Here is a 24,000-nt window from a genome sequence, read left to right on the forward strand (position 1 = left end):
ACTGGCTGCAGTATTCCGTATTTACAAGAGGGACTGGAGTAGTTGGTTGTAAAGTATCTTGGAATGTCTTGAGATCATGTAGGCGTTACACAAATGAAAATATTTCTTGTTTTATCACCAGCATCACAGTTGGAATAGTACTGTATCATAAACTGGTCAATAGGTTTGGAACACACAATGTATAAGTCAAGAAGGAAAGATAATTATAATGTGCATAGGATCCAATTTACAGTTCTAGGTTTTTACTGTCTAATCCAAAGATTCCCTCCGAGATTTATATTTGTGATGAGAAGTTGAAATTGTCCTAGTTAATCCCAGTCCTTTGAATGTGTAAAGATTATTGTAATTTAGTAATTTATTAGGGGAATATTTATAGCACTAATTTGCTCAGAAAGATAGGGTAGAATAATTCATGACAGTAAATTGCATTTGATTAACATTCTGAAGGTATAATTCAAGCAATTTATTGGTGCTTAGTGATACAGGATTATTTATGAAATGATTAATTTAGTAACAGGATGCTTACAGGGGAATATTTATTGAGGTAAGGTCAAAACCATTAACCTCCAAAAGACATGGAGGAAATGTTCACTTATTGGAACGGACCAATCAAATCACTTACACTTGGGAGGTGGGAAAAGCAATGATTGAAAGAAATCATTTTCCTTGCAGTTGGGAGAAATATAGAGCAGGAAGTGTCAAATAACAGAGCTGACGTGAGCAAACCTCAGGGTGAGCTGTGAAGGCTGAGAGATTCAGAGTCAATCCAGAATGGAAACCTACACTGACACCGCGTTCTCATTGAACAGTTATCACAGACTCCAGGGGCCACTGGCCTGTTCCTGCTCCCGATTCCTATGCTCAGTGCAGTGCTGAAGGTGTCCCGCAGTGCCAAAGGCACACTCCTTCAAATGAGTCACTGTAGTAAGGTCACATTGATCCCACAAGTGAGCCATGAAAGATGGTCTTGGATGGACAGGACGAGCAGTTAACACTGTCGCTGTCACCAGGTCTTGTATTCTCAAATAGTCCAATTCCAGGGGAGGTGATGGCATTGTGGGAATGTCACGAGACTGGTAATCTGGCATCCCACGCTCATGTTCTGGGGAGATGGGTTCGAGTCCTCACCAGGGCAGATGGTGAAATTTGAATTCAATAAAAGCTTGGAAGGAAGAGCTGGAAGATCGGCTACTGTCTAATCACCAGGTAAAAACAAGGGCTGCAGATGCTGGAAACCAGAGTCTCGATTAGAGTGGGGCTGGAAAAGCACAGCAGGTCAGGCAGCATCCGAGGAGCAGGAAAATCGACGTTTCAGACATAAGCCCTTCATCAGGAATAGAGGCAGGGTGCCTGCAGAGTGGAGAGATAAATGAGAGGGGGTGGGGGTGGGGAGAATGTAGCATAGAGTACAGTAGGTGAGTGGGGGTGGAGATGGAGGTGATAGGTCAGAGAGGAGGGTGGGGGAAGGTAGCAAAGAGTACAATGGGTGGATGGGGGTGGGAATGAAGGTGAGAGGTCAGAGAGCAGGGTGGTGCGGATAGGTGGAAAGGAAGATAGGCAGGTAGGACAGGTCATGAGGATGGTGCTCAGCTGGAAAGTTGGAGCTGGGGTGAGGTGGGGGAAGGGGGAGTCTAATCACTGTCAATTGTTGTAAAAACCCAATCCAGTTCATTAATATCCTTCAGGGAAGGAAATCTGCCATCCTTACCTGTCTGGCCTTAAATGTGACTCATGACTCACAGCAATGTGGTTGACTCTTAACTGCCCTCTGGGTAATTAACACTGGCCTGGCAACACCTATATCCTGTGATTTGATTAGGTTCCCTATAGTGTGGAAACAGGCCCTTCAGCCCAACAAGTCCACACCGACCCAGTCCCATTTCCCTCTAACAAATGCACCTCACATTATGGGCAATTTAGCATGGCCAATTCACCAGACCTGCACATCTTTGTGAATGTGGGAGAAACTGGAGCACCCAGAGGAAACCCACGCAGGCACGGGGAGAATGTGCAAACTCCACACAGTCGCCCAAGGGTAGAATCGAACCCAGGTGCCTGGTGCTGTGAGGCAACAGTGCTAACCACTGAGCCACCATGCCACCCCACTATGAATGAATAATAAAAATGTGCTTCAGAGACACTCTGGAGATCTGCTTGAAGTACAGAAGCAGCATTGACATGAGTGACCAGGAGGAGGATACTACTAATACTGAAATGGCAATATATTGCCCACATTATGCTTCGAGGCACAACATTGCAATGATGGGCAGAGTGGTGGCAGAGAAGGGGTAGCAATTCTGGACATCCTGGCCCCTGGAGGCCAGTGGGTCAACAAATAAAAATCGGCCAATTCAGTCACATGGCAGACCCACGGATGACACCCATATCCTAGAGTTGACAATATCTTTGAGTCGAAGAACTTTCTGAGGAAGGGTCACAGGACTCAAAACGTTAGCTCTATTTCTCTCTCCACAAATGTGGCCAGATCTGCTGAATTTCTCCAGCCATTTCTGTTTCTGTTTGAGTTGGTCATTCTCCTCAGAGAAAGCTGAGAGGACCTTTGACAGAAATGCTCAAAATCAGGAGGGATTCTAAACAGAACAGAAAGTGAGAAGCTGTCCCCGTGGGTAATAGGTCCCAAGCCAAAAAACAGGGATTTAAGGTGCTTGGAAAAAAAAACCTGAGGCAATATGACAAAAATTTTTTTTTAACATAGTGGGTGGTTCTAATCTGATGGCACTGCCTGAAAGACTGATGAAGGCAGATTTAATTAAAGCAACATACAGGAAATTAAACAACAACTCAAAGTGAAAGAAAACCACAGAGCTACAGAGGAAGTGCAGGGACTAGCTGGACCTTATAGAGGTTTAGAAAATCATGAGGGACATGGTGGGGTAAATAGACAAGGTCTTTTCCCTGGGGTGGGGGAGTCCAGAACTAGAGGGCATAGGTTTAGGGTGAGAGGGGAAAGATATGAAAGAGACCTATGGGGCAACATTTTTACGCAGAGGGTGGTGCGGGTATGGGATTAGCTGCCAGAGGAAGTGGTGGAGGCTGGTACAATTGCAACATTTAAAAGGCATCTGGATGGGTATATGAATAGGAAGGATTTAGAGGGGTATGGGCCAACTGCCTAGGTTGGGATATCTGATCAGCATGGACGAGTTGGACCAAAGGGTCTGTTTCCGTGCTGTACACCTCTATGACTCTATGGCTCCCCTTACAAAAAGCTGGCATAAGCTCAATGGGCCAAATGGCCTCCTTTTGTGCCGTAGCCTTTCTTTCCAATGATAGGATAGACTAGGACCTGAGGGCACAGCCTTAGAGTAAAGTGAAGACCCTTTAGAATGGAGATAAGGAGAAGTTTCTTCAGCCAGAGAGTGGGGAATCTGTGGAATTCACTTCCACAGAAGGCTGTGGAGGCCAAGTCATTGAGTATATTTAAGACAGCGATAGATAGGTTCTTGAGTATTAAGGGGATCAAGGGTTACGGGGAGAATGGGGTTGAGAAACCTATCAGCCATGATTGAATGGTGGAGCAGACTCGATGGGCTGAATGGCCTAATTTCTGTTCCTATATCTTATGGTTTTATTGATTGCAAATGATTTATCCTGCAAGGCACTGCTTGCATTTTGACATCTCCAACGTTTCAGTCAGACTGATGATGAAGTATCAGCCCCCAAAAACTGTGGCTGGCACTTCCACATTGTTAGGCCGGGATTCTGCAGAAAATGTCAAGGTTGTGCCTCTGAGAAACAGAGAGTGCACGTAACGTGATTTGGCTCTCAGAAAAACACTGCCATCCCCAGCCAAAGTGAAGCTGGTAACTTTAAAGCTGGAGCTGCAAGATGTAGAGGTGATTGTGTTTATAGAACAACTTCCCAGTAGAAATCAATATTTATCCAAGAAATGCTCTACAAGGAAAGCCTTTCAGAGGACACAATGTACTGCTGCATCCTGACTGTGCAGAACATCTCTTCCACGTAGCCCTGTGATGGAACATGCAAGCAAGAAACCCAATTCCCACAGGAATGAATTCTGTTATGAAGGGCTCAGCACTCAATGCTATCAGTAAATTTGCCCTGTAATGGCGAACACTTTCTTGAAAGCTAAATGTCTTTAACAATAAAGGAAACCAGAATTTGTGTTGGGAAACAGCAAAGGCTATAGAGAAAGTGACAGAAGGTCTGGGTGTTAAATAGAGTAATGGATGTAATCCAGTCAAACAAAGGGCACTCCACTCAGAGCAAACAGCTAAAATAATTCACTTGGGAGAACTGAACTGAATTCATGAGAAGTCTTAGCTCTGGACAATATGTTTCTCGAGCAGCTCGATTAACTGTGTCCTCCACAGTCGATAACTGAATCTAATAGTGCACGATAAAGATACTCTCATGTCCACAGTCACTTCCATCAGTTCTCACCCTTTTGAACAATAAGTGCTCGGTAAAATGGCACTGTTTATGTGCAGTTCACACCCATCAAATCAATGAGAATCTTATTGAACTTGACTGAAGGAGTTAACTGACCCTTAGAAACCCAAGTGAACTGGACATGTTAAGAGTAAGAGGCCTTTCCAAACCTGTAACAACTCATTGCCAAACTCTTTCCATCACTTTTACAAATGTATTAGATCTAAAGGTTGTCATAAGGAAACAGACAGCTCTTTCTTTGATTCCCGTCCCCATTTTGATTGTTTTCTTTCACAGTACAGGAACAGGAGAAGGCCATTCAGCCCCGTGAATCTCTTCTACCCACTCAATTCAATTCATGGCTGAATCTAAGAAGACACCATCCAGTTCCTGATGGTAACCTTGAGTTCCAAAACCTTCATGAAAATGATGGAACAGAGTTTTAAAAGAGCTGTTACAGGGTTTAGGATACCTGTTAACTTGGCCAGTTCAGACGGCCAAATGGTGTTCATCTTTATTCCATCCAGCCTATTTGATCCTATTAGATTACTTACAGTGTGGAAACAGGCCCTTCAGCCCAACAAGTCCACACCAACCCATCGAAGCGCAACCCATCCAGACCCATTCCCCTTCACCTAACACTACGGGCAATTTAGCATGGCTAATTCACCTAAGCTGCACATTTTTGGACTGTGGGAGGAAACCGGAGCACCCGGAGGAAACCCACGCAGACACGGGGAGAATGTGCAAACTCCACACAGTCAGTCGCCCGAGGCGGGAATTGAACCCAGGTCTCTGCCGTTGTGAGGCAGCAGTGCTAACCACTGAGCCACCGTGCTACCCACAAATCTTGGATCCGCTATTATTAATATCTTTGCCCAATGAAAACTGAGCACAGGTGTCGGCTCTCACTGGGGTAAAGTTCCAGAGAGGTCTGCAGCTTTGTTCTACCTTAGTCGCCCCAAGGGATTAATTTGTGAACTTCAATAAATTTCTGGGAAGCTTTTCAACTGTGTATTCAGTAAGTTTCAGTCAGATCCCCCCTCATCTTTCTAAACCCCATTGAGTGCAGACACAGAGTCCTCAACCACTCCTCAAAAGACAAGGCCTTCATACCCAGGATCATTCTTATGAATTCCCTCAACACCAGCACACCCTTCCTTAGATATGGGGCCCAAAATGGGTCACAGTATTCCAAATGCAGTGTGACCTATATCATCCAAGGACAGTAGGGAAAGGTAATAGATCAGGCTGAAGGGACATTGCCATCCATCTCCTGCTCTGGGACCATTGGTTTCTTGGTATCAACCAGTTCTGTCTAATCCGTTTCAAAAGGGAGGAACTTCATTAAAAATGACTCAGCAAACCTTCATCCAATAGTGGAGAGAAAGAACCAAAAGCCCACATTGTCACTTCCATTCATGACTGCACCTCCTGCCAACAGCATTTCCACACAGGCTTTGTCACTGTGATGTGTATTTTGTCAAAGAAATGGCAGTGGGTGTGCCAAACATTCCTCCGAATGTATGCTTTTGGTTCACCCCCAATCTATGTTACTGATCTCACCGCAAACAAGCATTACCCGCCGGCAAGCCAATGCCTCTTCTGATCTGGCAGCTCCTGGGTTTGGGACAGAGAAAATAGATCCACTGGAAAAACATTCCTGCTGATCACGCAGTGGATGCAATATTTCTGTCTCACACCACAAACGTGTTGTAACAATCAAAACTAATAAGCAAGTTATATTCATGGCAAGAGAGTTATTCACAAAAGTGAGCAATGAGATAACACTGAACAAGTACCGCATAAATTCAAACAAGTTATTCATAGAACCTGGAACAGTACAGCACAGGAACAAGCCCTTCAGCCCACGATGTTGTGCCGAACATGACATGAAATCAAATTAATCCCTTCTGCCTGCCTTTGGTCCACTTCCCTCCATTCTTTGCATATTCATGTGTTTATCTAAAAGTCCCTTAAATGCTCCTACCATATTTGTCTCCACCACCACCATCAGCAGTACATTCCAGGCTCCTACCACTCTCTGTGTAAAAAAACTTGCCCCTCACATCTCCTTTGAAGTTATCTCCTCTCAACTTAAATGCATGCTGCCTGGTATTGGACATTTCAACTCTGGGGAAAAGATTCCAACAATATCAGTACGTAATCTTCTGAATTATTCTCGCAGAGCTTCCAAAGAAATGATTCGCAAAAGGAATATTCTCCTCAGAGAGTACTGAGTACAATCTCGACATGAATTGTGTGGGTATCTGTGTATGTATGCATAGAATCCCTACACTGTGGAAACAGGCCATTTGGCCCAGCAAGTCCACACCAACCCCCTGAACAGTATCCCATCCAGACCCATTCCCCTACCATATTGTTCTATATTTCCACTGACTAATGTACCCAACCTACACATCCTTGAACACTATGGGCAATTTAGCATGGCCAGTTCACCTAACCTGCACATCTTTGGACTGTGGGAGGAAACCCACGCAGACACAGAGAGAATGTGCAAACTCCACACAGACAGTCACCCAAGGCTGGAATCAAACACGTGTCCCTGATGCTGTGAGGCAGTGGTGCTAACCACTGTGTCACCATATGTGTATGTATATATTATGATTGTGTATGTCAATGTGTGTGTGTGTGTGTGTGTGTGTGTGTGTATGTCTATGTGTTGGGGTGTGTGTGTGTGTCGGTACGTGTGTCTGTTGGGGTATGTGTGTGTCTGTGTCCATGTGAGTTGGGGGTGTGTGTTGGTGTGTGTGTGTGTGTGTGTGTGTGTGTCTGTGCGTGTGTGTGTCTGTGCGTGTGTGTGTCTGTGCGTGTTGGGGGCGTGTGTGTTGGGGTGTGTGTGTCTGTCTGTGTGTGTTGGGGGTGAGTGTGTCTGTGTGCATGTGTGTGTGTGTGTGTTGGTGCGTGTGTGCGCAATGGGGGTGTGTGTTAGTGTGTGTGTTGGGGGTGAGTGTGTCTATGTCTGTGTATATGTGCGTGTGTGTGCGCGCGCGTCGGGGTCTGTGTGTGTGCGTGTGCGTGTGTGTGCACACGCTGGGGTGTGTAAGATTACAGTATTTAATTCAAGGCAACAAAAGAAACCAACCATATCACAGTTTGTCATTCTGTAACATTTCTTCCCAGAACTGGACTCTAATTTAAAGGTAGTTTCCGCGTTCTTCTGAGATGACAAAATAACTACACAATTTACAAACAATCTAACCAATTCAACTGATGGATGATTCATCCAAACAGTTAGCAAGAAATGAACTGCTGGCAGCATCAGCTCTGAATACTTGGCTACAAAATAACCCGAACATCTCAAAATGATTTAAAGGTGATGTGCGATGGTAACCGAGATACCTTGGGGCTGATTGATGGGGTCTCTACGGCTGGGGTGGTAGAGGACCAAGAGAAAGAAACAAAAACCAAAGTTGCTGAAAAAGCTCAGCAGGTCTGGCAGTATCTCTGAAGAGAAAGCAGCGTTCACGATTCGGGTCTGGTGACCCTTCCTGAGAACTAAGAGGTGCACTGCCCTCTGAGGATGGACCAAGCAGCAAGTCAGCAGCTTTTTAAAGCAGCGAAAGATCAGCTTCCCATTTTCCAGTTTTGTGTCTTCCTTGCAGCACTCGAGTGAGGCACCAGCAGAAAGGATATTTTGGAGGATTCTTGGCATCATTCCAGACGGCATTGCAAAGGAAGGCTGGCTTCTACAGAATTAACCGGAAGTAACCAAGGTCAGATATCCTGAGACAGAAAACCTTGGAGTGAGTCAGCGCAGTCTCCACATCCACAGCTTAAGGGGAACGAGCTTGGGGAAATACACCAATCATTCCTGAATTTAATATATAACCTTCTGATGCAAGTTAGCTGGAGTTCACTCTCACCTTAGTGCTGCTTTGCTTAGGCTGCGCAGCAACATTTAAACAAAAAACCAAGGCAGAAACCCCAGTGCCGTACTGAAGGAGTGCTGCCCTGTCAGAGGAGCTACAGGCCCAGTGCTGTACTGAAGGAGTGCTGCCCTGTCAGAGGAGCTACAATCCCAGTGCCGTAGTGAAGGAGTGCTGCCCTGTCAGAGGACCTACAGGCCCAGTGCTGTACTGAAGGAGTGCTGTCCTGTCAGAGAAGCTACAATCCCAGTGACATACTGAAAGAGTGCTGCCCTGTCAGAGGAGCTACAGGCCCAGTGCCGTACTGAAGGAGTGCTGCCCTGTCAGAGGACCTACAGGCCCAGTGCTGTACTGAAGGAGTGCTGTCCTGTAAAAGGAGCTACAGGCCCAGTGCTGTACTGAAGGAGTGCTGCCCTGTCAGAGGAGCTACAGGCCCAGGGCCGTACTGAAGGAGTGCTGCCCTGTCAGAGGACCTACAGGCCCAGTGCTGTACTGAAGGAATGCTGTCCTGTCAGAGAAGCTACAATCCCAGTGACATACTGAAAGAGTGCTGCCCTGTCAGAGGAGCTACAGGCCCAGTACAGTACTGAAGGAGTGCTGCCCTGTCAGAGGAGCTACAAACCCAGTGACATACTGAAAGAGTGCTGCCCTGTCAGAGGAGCTACAATCCCAGTGCCATACTGAAGGAGTGCTGCCTTGTCAGAGGAGCTACAGGCCCAGTACAGTACTGAAGGAGTGCTGCCCTGTCAGAGAAGCTACAATCCCAGTACCGTACTGAAGGAGTGCTGCCCTGTCAGAGGAGCTACAAACCCAGTGACATACTGAAAGAGTGCTGCCCTGTCAGAGGAGCTACAGGCCCAGTGCTGTATGAAGCAGTGCTGCCCTGTCAGAGGAGCTACAATCCCAGTGCTGCACTGAAGGAGTGCTGCCCTGAAGGAGTGCTGCCCTGTCAGAGGAGCTACAATCCCAGTGCTGTATGAAGCAGTGCTGCCCTGTCAGAGGAGCTACAATCCCAGTGCTGCACTGAAGGAGTGCTTCCCAGTCAGAGAAGCTACAATCCCAGTGACATACTGAAGGAGTGCTGCCCTGTCAGAGGAGCTACAGGCCCAGTGCTGTATGAAGCAGTGCTGCCCTGTCAGAGGAGCTACAATCCCAATGCTGTACTGAAGGAGTGCTGCCCTGTCAGAGGAGCTACAGGCCCAGTGCTGTACTGAAGGAGTGCTGCCCTGTCAGAGGAGCTACAATCCCAGTGCTGTACTGAAGGAGTGCTGCCCTGTCAGAGGAGCTACAGGCCCAGTGCTGTACTGAAGCAGTGCTGCCCTGTCAGAGGAGCTACAATCCCAGTGACATACTGAAGGAGTGCCTCCCTGTCAGAGGAGCTACAGGCCCAGTGCTGTACTGAAGCAGTGCTGCCCTGTCAGAGGAGCTACAGGCCCAGTGCTGTACTGAAGCAGTGCTGCCCTGTCAGAGGAGCTACAGGCCCAGTGCTGTACTGAAGCAGTGCTGCCCTGTCAGAGGAACTACAATCTCAGTGCTGCACTGAAGGAATGCTGCCCTGTCAGAGGAGCTACAATCCCAGTGCTGTACTGAAGGAGTGCCTCCCTGTCAGAGGAGCTACAGGCCCAGTGCTGTACTGAAGAAGTGCTGCCCTGTCAGAGGAGCTACAATCCCAGTGCTGTACTGAAGGAGTGCTGCCCTGTCAGAGGAGCTACAATCCCAGTGCTGTACTGAAGGAGTGCTGCCCTGTCAGAGGAGCTACAGGCCCAGTGCTGTACTGAAGGAATGCTGCCCTGTCAGAGGAGCTACAGGCCCAGTGCTGTACTGAAGGAGTGCTGCCCTGTCAGAGGAGCTACAGGCCCAGTGCTGTACTGAAGGAATGCTGCCCTGTCAGAGGAGCTACAGGCCCAGTGCTGTACTGAAGGAGTGCTGCCCTGTCAGAGGAGCTACAGGCCCAGTGCTGTACTGAAGGAATGCTGCCCTGTCAGAGGAGCTACAGTCTCAGTGCCGTGCTAAAGGAGTGCTGCCCTGTCAGAGGAGCTACAGTCTCAGTGCCGTGCTAAAGGAGTGCTGCCCTGTCAGATGAGCTACAGTCTCTGTGCCGTACTGAAGGAGTGCTGCCCTGTTGGAGGACCTACAGTCTCTGTGCCGTTCTGAAGGCGTGCTGCCCTATCAGAGGACCTGTCTTTCAGTCAATACCACCTGCCTGCTTGGGGAGGCATAAAAAAGGTCCATTACACTGTTACAAAGAACAATGGGGTGTTATCCCTGGTGTAATGGGTGAATATTTGTCCCACAGTCAACATTACACACAATACAAATTATCTGGCCGTTATCACATTGCTCTGTGGGGGACTTTGCTGAGGGTGCATTAGCTGCTGCGGGTGCATTACTGCAGTGCCTACACTTCAAAAACTACATCAAATGCTTCAGACAGTTGTGAAAGATGCTATATAAACACAAGTATGCCTTATACATTGAGCAGTTACTAGTCTGTGCCACTTGGAGGCCAATGTGCCTATATCGAGATGTGATGGGAGGCGATGGCCAAGCGATATTATCGCTGTTCATCCAGAGATCCAGATAATGTTCTAGGGACCTGGGTTTGAATCCTGCCATGGCAGATGGTGGAATTTTACTTCATAAAAATCTAAAATTAAGAATCTGATGGTGACTGCGAATCCATTGCTGCTTATCAGGAACAACCCATCTGGATCATTAATGTCCTTTAGGGAAGGAAACTGCCATCTCTACCTGGTTTGGCCTACATGTGACTCCAGACCCACAACAATGTGGATGACTTTTAACTGCCCTCTGGGGATGGGTAATAAATTTTGGCCCAACCAGTGATGGCCTCATCCAATGAATAAAGAAAAAAAATTCTAATACCACACAAATAAACCTTGAAAATTAGGACCAATAATTATGGCCATGAAAAGTATCAGAGTGCTATATCAACTCTCACAAAGTAACTGAGCACTCAGGCAGCAACATATCTGAGATTCCAATTGATGTGTGTTTCCTTTTCAGGACTAAGGCCACACAGGAAAACTGAACCTCAAAGGCAACGTGAAGATCAAACTTCAAAGCAACAGCCATTGGTTCGCCACAAGGGGACAGCCTCCTGGCTGCTGGAGGTTACAAAGGTTTCTCAGGTCTCAAGCTGAGCATCATCCTGTGGTAGTTCTTCTTTCTCCTTCTACTCACTCAGTAACCAAATATTAGCATTACACCACGGCATTGTAACAACACAGAACATTTGAGCGCAGTACAGGCCCTTCGGCCCTCGATGTTGTGCTGACCTGTGGAATCAATCTGAAGCCTATCTAACCTACATTATTCCATTTTCATCCATTTGTTTATCCAGTGACCATTTAAATGCCCTTAAAGTTGGTGAGTCTTCTACTGTTGCAGGCAGGGCGTTCCATGCCCCTACTACTCTCTGACTAAAGAAACTACCCCTGACATCTGTCCTGTATCTGTCACCCCTCAATTTAAAGCTCTGTCCCCAAGTGCTAGCCATCACCATCTGAAGAGAAAGGCTCTCACTGTCCACCTTATCTAATCCTCTGATTATCTTATATGTCTCAATTAAGTCATTCTTCTTTATAATGAAAACAGCCTCAAGACCCTCAGTGTTTCCTCATAAGACACTCCCTCTATATCAGGCAACATCCTGGTAAATATCCTCTGAACCCTTTCCAAAGCTTCCACATCCTTCCAATAATGCCGTGACCAGAACTGTACACAATACTCCAAGCGCGGCCGTAGCAGAGTTTTGGACATGGATAGGGTAAATAGACAAGGTCTTTTCCCTGGGATGGGGGAATCTAGAACTAGAGGGCAAAGGTTTAGGGTGAGAGGGGAAAGATATAAAAGGGACCTAAAGGGCAACTTTTTCATGCAGAGGGTGGTGCGTAAATGGAATGGGGTGCCGGAGTAAGTGGTGGTACAATGGGCGGCACGGTGGTACAGTGGTTAGCACTGCTGCCTCGCAGCGCCAGAGACCCGGTTCAATTCCTGCCTCAGGCGACTGACTGTGTGGAGTTTGCACATTCTCCCCGTGTCTGCGTGGGTTTCCTTCGGGTGCTCCGGTTTCCTCCCACAGTCCAAAGATGTGCAGGTTAGGTGAATTGGCAATGCTAAATTGCCCATAGTGTTAGGTGAAGGGGTAAATGTAGGAGAATGGGTCTGGGTGGGTTACGATTCGGCGGATCGGTGTGGACTTGTTGGGCCGAAGGGCCTGTTTCCACACTGTAAGTAATCTGTAAGTAATCTAATTACCGCATTTAAAAGGCATTTGGATGGATGTATGAATAGGAAGGGTACAGAGGGATATGAGCCAAATGCTGGTAAATGGGACTAGATTAATTTAGGATATCTGGTCAGCGTGGACGAGTTGGACCAAAAGGTCTGTTTCCATGCTGTACATCTCTAGGTGGTGCAAAGGTAATGTCTCTACCTCTAAATCAGGAGGCCAGGTTCAAGACCCACTTGCTACAGGTTGATTAAAAATATCTAGAAGGACAAGACATGCAACACTATAGCATTCTCCACCAATGAGGTGCCATACCAATTGAAATTCTTCATTGGGATAAAACACCTTCACTTCCTACCAAAAAATGTAGAAACCTTGCCAAAGTGACGAGCACAACATATGTCCCCAAGTGTGTTCTGCCAAAACAAAGATCCAGTTGAAACTGTGCAAGATTCTGGCACCACCCAAATTATCTTCCACCGTATTACAACAGACCTTGAAGAATTCTTTCAATTTCAAGTTGTAACAATCTTAGTCTAAAATGCCCAAACAGATCTCACAGCTCTGATCTCACCCTTCTACCCAATGGGGTGGAAGCTCTTTGCGATGTGGGTCACCTGCCCCCAGGGACTGATGCACTCGACCAAGTGGCCACTTTCATATCAAACCTGAATGGGGTTTAATTCGGTAAGTGGCAGGAAATAAAACCTGCATTCAAGGGGTGACACTGTAGGGAACTCCCAAAGTAGTCTGCACCGGTTCAAATAGAGGGAAGATCCATGGTGGGGGGAGGAGGGGGGAGTGCTGATCGGTTTTTCCATTTAATATTCATTCACTGGATAAGGGTTTATAACCCACCCCAACTGCTCAGGGGGGCAATTAAGAGTCAACCACATTGCTGTGGGTCTGGAGTCACATGTGGGTCAGACTGGGTAAGGATAGCAGTTTCCTTCCCCAAAGGACATTAGTGAACCAGGTGGGTTTTTCTTGACAATTGACACTGGATTCAGGGTCATCACTGGACTGTTGATTCCAGATTTCTTTTTTTAATTCAAATTCCATCATCTGCCCAGGTGGCGATTCAAAACCAGTCCCCAGAATATTCCCTGGGTTTCTAGATTAATAATCCAACAATAACACCACTTGGCCAGTGCTTCCCCATGTATGAATGGCTTAGAAACTTTGAGTTCATTGTTGACTATGCGTCTCTAATGAATGGGGCTTCCTACTGTCCAATTAAGGCCTGGAAGCAAACCGACCAATTGCTCACCCTCTGAGTCACACTTGGTAGGCAGCCAATTGAGGAGAAAACTTGATAAAAATAAACGCAGTTAACACAGCACTGAGAGAGAGAATTAAATATTCTTCACACACACACAAACGCATGCACACAAAGCAATAGTGAATCTGCTGCCCCAGTTTCACAAAGTTATGACTTTGGAGCAACATTGATATATCACTCATTCATTTACTAATGTGTTCTGGGAAAGTAAAATAGAGGTCAGCTTGATTCAGAACAGGCGATTTCTAAACGCGAGGAAAGAATCATTTGTTCTTTTTTAAAGTATGGTCAAGGGCAGTATTAAGTAGCACTCTGGGAAGTGTACATTAACAGGGGTATCTATACATCACACTCAATGACAGCAAGCTGTACAGTACAGGTGAATGAAACAGCACCAGTTCTGCAAGTTGTCTGCTGATGCTGTGCCTCTGCATTTGTGCATTGTCAATTGACATCAGTAGTCTGTACTCCTTCCTTGTACCTCAGTCAATGCATGAAAGACTAATTAAATTAATCAATACTGCAGATTCACCAGTGCTCGATGATTAGACGCAGAGAGACTGACTCAGCACTGCCAAAGCCAACAAAGCTGAACTGTGAGCATTTACAGTGTCCCCTAAAATAAGATGCAGAACACAGTGTAATCCCTGAATAGCTGTTTTAATGGGAAGCACAATTACCCTGCATTAGATTTCAAGGGCACAACTAGGAATATTTTTCAGTAGAGTTTGAAACTCCAGGGACCCAGAAGGTTTTGAAACAATGCCTACTCATTATAGGTCATAAATTGTGCAGAGTGGAACAAAAAGAGCTGATATTTTATATTTATATTTCAAAGCTGGGTTCTTCATGGAGATAACGTCATGTCATTGTTACCAAGACCCTTACACTGCCACGGGTTTGAATCAGATTTGGAAAGCAGTTTTGTGTGCTGGGCTATGGCAGGCCTCTTGTGGTTTAGTGGTAGTGTCCTTACCTCTGGACTGGGAGGCCTGAGTTTAAGTCCCACTTGCTCCAGAGGTGTGTAATAACATCTCTGAACTGGTTGACTGGGAAGAAAAGCTGCACTAGCTCCTGCAGCCATTGGCTTTGTGATTCGATGACTTTTTGGCCACCAGAGCAGCACAGAACATAATGAGACTGAATGAGACCAGTTCAGTTCATCAGAACAGGCCACATCTGCCTTTTGATGGTGTTTTCTCCAACAGGGAACCCCTTTCCAGACCCTTTCCACCCAGTGATGCCCTCTGCCTTAAAACAAATCAGAATGGCCCTTACCAACTCCAGAAGACATAGGAGCAGAAAGAGGTCATTCAGCCCATTGAGAGTACCCCACCATTCAGGGGTGGCATGGTGTCAAGCACTGCTGCCTCACAGCACCAGAGATCTGGATTCGATTCCAGTCTGGGATACCAGTCTGTGTGGAGTTTGCACATTCTCCCTGTGTCTGCGTGGAGTTTGCACATTCTCCCTGTGTCTGCGTGGGTTTCCTCCGGGTGCTCTGGTTTCCTCCCATAATCCAAAGATGTGCAGGTCAGGTAAATTGGCCATAGTGTTCAGGGATGTTATCCAACTGCTTAATAAGACTAGAATATGCAGTTCGTGCCTCACAGGTATAAAGAAGGATAGACTTTACTACACCTTTGTACACAGCAGGTTTTGTTGTATCTCAAATCCTTCAGAGTCTCCTGTGTAAATGGGAGAAACTGAGCTCCCTCCAGTAACTGAATGCAATGTCAATGCGGACATTTCTGCAGGTTCCGTTTCCAGGACAGGTTAGAGCCTTCGAGGCTGTGTTATTGATTGTTACTGTGTGTGAGGCATAGTCAGAATTTAGTGGTGGTTGATGGAGTAACTCGATCTTCCTTAAGTTAACCTTTACCCTATAGTCATTCGCTACTTTTCAAAAAGAAATTCATGATTCTTTGAAGGCCTATTTATTCTTATTCTCTGTTTCATGTCCTTCTTCTGTCCACACCAACATGTTACTCTCTACACCATGAGCTTTTACTTCCCACAATAATCTTTGATGTGGCGTCATAGCAAATGCCTTATAAAACCTCAGTACGTTACATCCACGAGTTTCCCTTTATCTACAGAATGTTACTTCCTCAAATAATTACAATAAATGGGTTAAACATGGTTTTTCTTCCACAAAAACATGTTGAATCTGCCTAATTACCTTGAAAGTTTCTAAGTGCCCTGCTTTAATGTGTTTAACAACAGCTTCTAACATCTTCCCTATGACAAATATTTAGTCAACTGACCATGTAGTTTCCTGCTTTCTGTCTCCCTCCCCTTTTGAATAAAGTTACACTTGCTATCTTCCAATTCAATTGAATCTTCCCTAAATCTAGGGGTTTTTTTTGAAAATTAAAAAGAAATTAATCATTTATCGCATTAGCCACTCTGTTTAAAACTTGGGTTGAAATCCATCAAGATTTGGGGACCAGTCAACCTGCATTAGTCATGGGAAAATGTAGAGTAATAGGGAGGGGAATGAGTCTCGATGGGATATTTTTTGGAGTGTTAGTGTGGACTTGTTGGGCCAAATGGCCTGTTTCCACACTGTAGGGATTCTATGATTCTGTGAAGTCATGGCTGATCTGATAATCCTCAACTCCACTTTCCAGCCTTAACACCGTAACCCCAGTTCCCTTGCTGATGAAGGAACTATCTCAGTGTTGAATATATTTAACTACAGTCCTTTGTGATACCCTCAAAAAAAAGAATTCCTCCTCATCTTGGTCTTAAATGGACGAACCCCTTTTATGCCCTCCAACTTAGACTCTCCCACCTTTCTCCCCCCCACCCTGTCAAGCTCCCTAAGAATATTAGATACTTCACTAGGGTTTGCTCTCATATTTCCAAACTCCAAAAATATAGTACAGGCTCAACTGACATGACCTCTCCCGATAGATCAGTCCCTCCCTACCTAGTGAATTTAACCTGTTCTGCCTCCAATGCCATTACATCTTTCCTTCAATAAAGGGACCAAAATTGTTCACAGTATTCCATGTGTGGTCTAACTAATGCCTCATGTAGTTTTAGCAATGACTTTACTGTTTTTATACACCCCTCCCTTGAAAATAAAGGCCAATATTCCAATAGCCTTCCATATTACTTGCTCAAATTGGATTCCAGCTTTTTGTGGGATGGGGCATACCCAGAGATGGTGATGGTGGCATCTGGGTTGCTGCCACTAGATCTTCTCACTTTGGCAAGATGTTGGCAAGAAGGCCTTTGTAGGGCTGAGAGGACTGGGTTTCATGTGGTCTGGCTGCATAGTCAATGCCAGTGGTCCATCTGGTTTCCTTACTTTGTTTCCCACATTGCTGTGTGTCTGGAGTTACATGTACAACAGAGGATGGCAGATTTCTTTCCCTAATTTGCACCAAGGAATCAGATGGTTTCTTTTTTTGTAAGAAGCAACAAATGGTTGCCAGAGTAATTCCAGATGTTTTTTTATTTCTAATTTCACCACTTGGCAAGGGATTTGAACCCATTGTTGCCAGAACATTAGCCTTGGTTTCTGGGCCACTTTGTGAAATTACCGGTGTGTCATTGCCTTCCCCCACTTCCATCCCCCCCACACACACAATGCAACTGTTTACACTGGCTTATTGCACACTGCAGGACTGCACAGAAACCGATCAAAACCTCTCTCCCACCCAACTTCACCTGACCCAATAAGGGCAGCACAGTGGCTCAATGGTTAGCACTACTGCCTCGCAGGTTCGATTCCAGCTTCGGGTGACTGTCTGTCTGGTACATTCTCCCCGTGTCTGTGTGGGTCCCCTCTAGGTGATCCAGGTTCCTCCCACAGTCCAAAGATGTGCAGGTTAGGTGGATTGGCCATGGGAAATGCAGGGTTACAGGGATAGCAGAGGGGGTGGGTCTAAGAGGCATGCTCTTCAGAGGGCTGGTGCAGACTCAATGGGCCGAATGGCAATATCTGCACTTGAGAGAATATATTCAAAATAACAGTCTACATCTTTCCCTGTCATGTCCTTATCTAGCTTCCAGATAAGAACAAGAATTGTATAACAGAGAAACAGACCCTTCAGTCCATGTTGAACATAATCCCAAACTAAACTAGTCCCACCTGCCTGCTCCTGACCCATATCCCCCCAAACCTTTTCAATTCATGTATTTATCTAAGTATCTTTTAAACATCGTAACTGTGACCGCACCCACCATTTCCTCAGGAAGTACATTCCACACAGGAACCACTCTCTGTATAAAAAATTTGCCCCTCATGTCTTTTTAAAATCTCTCTCCTCTCACTTTGTAAATATGGGCCCCCCAGTCTTGAAATCTCCTATTTTAGGGAAAAGATACTTACCAGTAACACTATCTATGCCCCTCATGATTTTATAAATCTCTATCAGGTCACCCCTCAACCTCCTATGCTCCAGTTAAAAAAAGTCCCAGCCTATTCAACTTTTCCTTATACGTCAAAATTTCCATACCAAGCAACATCTTGGTAAATCTCTTTTGAACCCACCCTAACTTAATCTTTGTGAATCACACCCCAAATCCACTAAGTAATGGCAAGCTCTGCATTCTAACCACTCTCTGGGTAAACACAGGGGCATGGAACAGGAAGGGGGCAAACAATTCTACCCCTCAAGCTTGTTCTGCTCTTTCGGTGATCAGCTCCTCCTGGTGTTGGGGTAATGTATAACTGAGCATCACTCAGATACAGGCGCTGCTCCCGTTCTGTTAATGGGGTTCGATAAAATCAGGGGCTGGGGTTGAGCTCAGACCGGAAGGGCTAAGTGACCTTATTTCTACACTGACAATTCTCAGCAACTGTATCCTTGGCAGCCCCTGGGAGGCAATATTTGCTGTTAAGCTCTTTGCTTTATTTGAAGAACAGGGTGAGAAATTTGACGGGGGAGTTGAAATGAATACAGTGAAAGGGACTGACGAAAGGCATCAAACAGACGGTGAAAGTTGTAATGTTAAGGTAGAAAGCTCTCTGATTTCTTTATTCCAGCAGACGGAATGGATCTTGAACATGCACCTGACATCGACATTTTCCAATCTACCTCTCAGCAGTTCACTGTGAACAGCTGGGATTGCTTCTTTTATTGAATGTAAAGAAATTAAAACCTGTCAGATCATTCCGCCTTCAGCTATGGAGTTAGAATGTCCTAGATACTGTCACAGCAATTCTGACACAGTAGGACACCATTGAATTAGCTCCACATCAGAGCTACCTATTCTGATACCATCTTGCTCTCCTTATGCTACTTAATAATTGTCTACAAACATTTCTCTAATGTCCTCCTAAGTATTGTGCTTCACTAGATTTCAATAAGCGTTATATTCTCATGACTCTTTAAATGTGAACCTTTCTCCCAACCAACTCCTTAACGCTCACATGTTCACTCTCCAATCAGGTCCCATTTTCACTGAAAATAATTTCAAACTATTTCACACAATTTTCAATAGTACTTGTGGGCCCCAGCCCCTGACAACTTTCTTTCTCTAATCTACCAAACAGACCCTTAACTAAACCATCTCAGATCATATGCAGTGAAAAACCCCTGGCACCTCTACCCATGAAACTCAGGAATCCACATTGAAATGAAGCCAGAAACTCACCCAGGCTCCTTAAGCAGCATCTTCAAACCCATGACCACTTCCATCTAGAAAGTCCAGGTCAGCAAATACATAGGAATACCACCATTCTGCAAGTTCCCCTCCAAGCCACTCACTATCCTGGCTTGAAAATATATCACCATTCCTTACTGGATCAAAAGCCTGGAATTCTCTCTCTAGGGGCATTCTGGGTGAACCCATAGCACATGGACTACAGCAGTTCGAAAAGGCAGCTCACTCCCATCTTCTCAAGGGGCAACTAGGGACAGGCAATAAACACTAGCCCAGCCAGTAGCACCCACATCCCATGAATAAATAAAGAGCTATCGTACTTTTGGATAAGTCAGATCCCAAAAGAAAACCTGGTTTGATAGATCATATGATTGTATAAATTTATTTCATTAACATGGCGTTTAGTCACTGAAATATCTCCACCTCAGGCTGCAAGTGGTATTCAACAACAGAACACATAAGTTTATTACACAAAAGAAAAAGAAACCAAGCTATAGATAAAAATAAGCTTTACTCAGAAGGCTCCTCACATGAACTTCAATGCAAAGTTTCAACTCATTTCCCGAAAACATCCCTTTCCAAACTCAAGTCTAGAGAAACTACACTCTTATCTCAACTCTTTAGGTTTCTACTTAACTCCCTGGACTGTGAAGATAATGATTCTTTTCAGAATCTGCTCTCATGTTCTGAGTCTTTGGAACTTCTTACCACAGAGACAGAGTCCTTGTGTACATTTAAGGTCGAGATAGATTCTTGATCATTCAGAGAATCGAGATTTATGGGGAAAAGGGCAGGAAAATGGTTGTGAGGAATGTTGGATCAGCCATGATCCTCTTGAATGATGGAGCAGGTTCAAGGGGCTGAATGATTTATTCCTATTTCTTATTGTCTTACAGATTTCTTTATACATCTGAATGCATAAATTCTCTCAATGCTATCATTATCAGAGCTCTATCCCAACTTTCCAGACTTGAAAACTTCATAATTTAGACATTTCTGCTGGAGTGACTACAAAACTCCTACTCAAAGAAAAAATAAAACTTGCTTTTGAACTCAATCCTGATTCTTCTGAAGTGAACTGAAAACAAACTCTTCCTAGCAAAAACATCTTTCTATTAAACACACAAAGGTCTGGAGTCACATTGATGGGCTGAATGGCCTAATTTCTGCTTCTATGTTTTATGGTCTTAAGGTCTTTCTGAGTAATGCTGGAGTTACGTTACTGTTCCAGAGTGACTTGTTGACCATTAAAATGAAACTTCTCATCCACCTGCCTCTCTTTTTAAAACAATCCAGATTTGCAAAGCGATTACAATTCATGTTACCACATCTTTCATCACAACGGTTCACAATGTGCAGTAGGCATGATGCTGAAACTCAGCAATCACGATCATTGCTTTTCTCAACCTAACAGCGATTCCAGAATCTACATGGGCACAGCTAAAATGGGAAATTCAGACGGTGCTGTGCTGTTAAAGTAAATTCTATTGAATTTCAAACTTTCTCACAGAGTGCGCGGCCCACACCAACCTCCCACTTCACTGCCACTCTAGAGTTAATTAGAAATCACTGAACTGACAAGAACAGGCCATTGCTTTTAAATTCATTCACGGAACAAGAGGGCATCGCTGTCTTAGCCAGCATTTACTGCCATCCCTAATAGTCAACCACAATTTTACCCAATTAACTTGGTTAAGTCCCTTGTCAGAAGTGGAATATACAACCTCTTCAGCTGTGTCCCACCACTGAAAAGCACCTCCGAATGAGATCAATAACTGATGGTCAATTTTGTGTTGCCGACGGTGTATTCAGCAGAAAACATATTTTAGTTTTCAGGTTAATCAATTCCAGCCTCGGGTGACTGTCTGCATGGGTTTCCTCTGGGTGTTCTGGTTTTCTCCCACAATCCAAAGACGTGCAGGTTAGGTGAATTGGCCACGCTAAATTACCCATAGCGTTCAGGGATGTGTAGGTTAGGTGCATTAGTCAGGGGTGAATATAGGGTAGGGGAATGGGCCTGGGTGGGTTACTCTTCGGAGGGTCGGTATGGACTTGTTGGGCCAAAGAGCCTGTTTCCATACTGTAGGTAATCTAACTCTTAAAAAGAAAGTAGCTTCATTTTTACAAATTACTGTCCCCAAAATATTTGGCGTGATATTGAGAACTCCTGAATCGACATATGTTTATTTGTTTCGGAGCCACCATAACTTCTTGCTCAGGCATTATCCTTACCTTTAGAATCCACAGTCTCCTTCATGACGATTTCCACTCTTTCAATGTGATGCTGGTTCCAAATGGGATTCAAGGAATGCTGATTGTCATGTCGGAATGGCAAAATATGGGCAATCGCCTGAAACCATGATTCGGAGAAAAAGATCATGAGGAGAAATGTAGAGACGTATATGCCACCCACTTCCTATTCTACAGTTCTGCCACTCACTGAATACATGGCATTCTGCCCAGTGTGGTCAATGGAGAAAGAAGCTCTTAACTCCAGGATTTTGATCCAGTGATAGTGCAGGAATAACAATATAGTTTTGTATGGGAAGCTGTGTGATGAGCAGGGGAAATTGCAGTCTGTGACAGCTGTTGTACCAGGTGGTAGAGGTCATAGGTTTGGAAAGTGCTGTGGAAAGAGCCTTGGGGAACTTCTGAAGTGTAGATAATACACACTGCTGCTACTGAGCATCAGTGGTGGAGGGAATTGAGGCACTGCAGGTAAGCCATCATGCACACTTTTTCTTATTGGAGTCATTGTTATGAACCAAGGTGGAGTTTAATCTGGACAAATGTGAGGCTACACTTTTTGGGAGGTCAAACGCAAGAGGAAAGTAGACAGTAAATGGCAGGCTCCTCAGGAGCATTGATAGACAGAGGGATCTTGGAATGCATGTCCATAGCTCCCTGCAAGTGGCAACACAAGTGGATTTGTTGAGGTAAAGAAAGCGCACAGCATGATTGTCTTCATCGGTTGGGGCATTGAGTATAAAGGAGGAGGAAGTGAGGACTGCAGATGCTGGAGATCAGAGTCAAAAAGTGTGGAGCAGCCGGTCAGGCAGCATCCAAGGAGCAGGAGAGTCAACGTTTCGAGCATAAGCTCTTCATGTTGCAGCTGTATAAAACTTTATTTCGGCCATATTTACAGTACTGAGAGTTGTTTTGGTCCCCACCCTATCGGAAGGATGTGGAGGCTTAGGAGAGGGTGTAAAAGAGGTTTACCGGGGTGTTGCCTGGATTGGAGTATTTCAGTTATAAGCAGAGGGTGGACTGCAGGCTGACAGGTGACCTGACGAAGTGAGGAGAAGCATGGATAGGGCGATAGTCAGAGTCTTTCGGCCAAGTGGAAATGTCAAATACTGTACTAGGCTTACAGTGAGAGGGGGAAAGTTTAAAGCAGATGTCCAAGGCCGGTTTTCTTACACAGAGGGTGGTAGGTGCCTGGAACACACTGCCAGGGAAGGGGGTAGAAGCAGATATGACAGCAACATTTAAGATGCCTTTAGACAGTCACACAAACAGGCAGGAAATTGAAGGATACAGACCACATGTAGGTAGCTGGGATTAGTTTGGAATGGTATCATGGTCAGTGTGTGGGCCAAAGGCCCTGTTTCTGAGCTGGACTGTTCAATGTTCTTGCCCATAGACTAACTCTTTGATATTACTGTCCTGCCTGAAATCAACGAACTGAGAATCTTCCCTAATCTTATAGATCACTAGTTTGAAAGACAGAGCATATGGTTGCTGAGCCACTGTGGTAACGAAGTGTGCGTCTTAAACTATAAAGTCCAGTTCTACATTCATTTGTCAGCCGTTCAGGCACACTTTCAGCATTTCTTCATCCAGATTTTGAAATGGTTACTCAATTGTTTTCTCAATCAGAGCTCTCATTACACACTGCTAAAGGAAATGCAAAACTTTGGAATATTGATGTACAATTCTGGTCTCCCTGCTCGAGGATGGATGTTGTGAAATTTGAGAGGGTGCAGAAAAGATTTATAAGGATGTTGCTGGGACTGGAGGGTTTGAGCTATAGGGAGACGCTGAGTAGGCTGGGGCTTTCTCCCTGGAGGCTATGGGGTGACCTTACATAGGTTTATAAAATCATAAGAGACATGGATAGTGTGAATAGCCAAGGACTTTTTCCTCGGATAGGGGAGTTCAAAAATAGAGGGCACAGGTTTAGGGTGAGAGGGGAAAGATTTGAAAGGTAATTTTTTTCACACAGAGGGTGGTTTGTGTATGGAACGAGCTGCCAGAGGAAGTGGTGGAGGCTGGTGCAATTACAACATTTAAAAGGCGTCTGGATGGGTATATGAATAGGAAGGGTTTGGAGGGATATGGGCCGGGTGCTGGCAAATGGGTATCAGTCAGATTGGGATGTCTGGTCGGTGCTAACGAGTTGACTGAAGAGTCTGTTTCCGTGCTGTCCATCTCCATGAATCTAAAGGAACGGAGATTTCATCACAATCACATTTTGCCCTGACCATAGTGAAGCCGATTTGTGAAACCTTTGAGCCACAAAGAGGAGAAGAAGAGAC

At 45.2% G+C, this 24,000-nt stretch overlaps 1 protein-coding gene across 2 annotated transcripts in view; it reads right to left on the reverse strand.

The window, feature by feature from the left end:
- h6pd (hexose-6-phosphate dehydrogenase (glucose 1-dehydrogenase)) overlaps window positions 1–24,000 on the reverse strand; it is an 83,432-nt gene that overhangs the window by 23,950 nt on the left and 35,482 nt on the right. For both annotated transcript variants that reach the window (XM_043676173.2, XM_087980290.1), the window contains exon 3: window positions 21,695–21,812. In XM_043676173.2, the coding sequence (XP_043532108.2) occupies window positions 21,695–21,812 (118 nt within the window). The remainder of the gene's footprint in view (window positions 1–21,694; window positions 21,813–24,000) is intronic.

This window comes from Chiloscyllium plagiosum, unplaced genomic scaffold (genome assembly GCF_037043375.1).
Source record: "Chiloscyllium plagiosum isolate Xiang-an unplaced genomic scaffold, Cpla_swu_hap1 HiC_scaffold_37, whole genome shotgun sequence".
NCBI lineage: Eukaryota > Metazoa > Chordata > Chondrichthyes > Orectolobiformes > Hemiscylliidae > Chiloscyllium > Chiloscyllium plagiosum.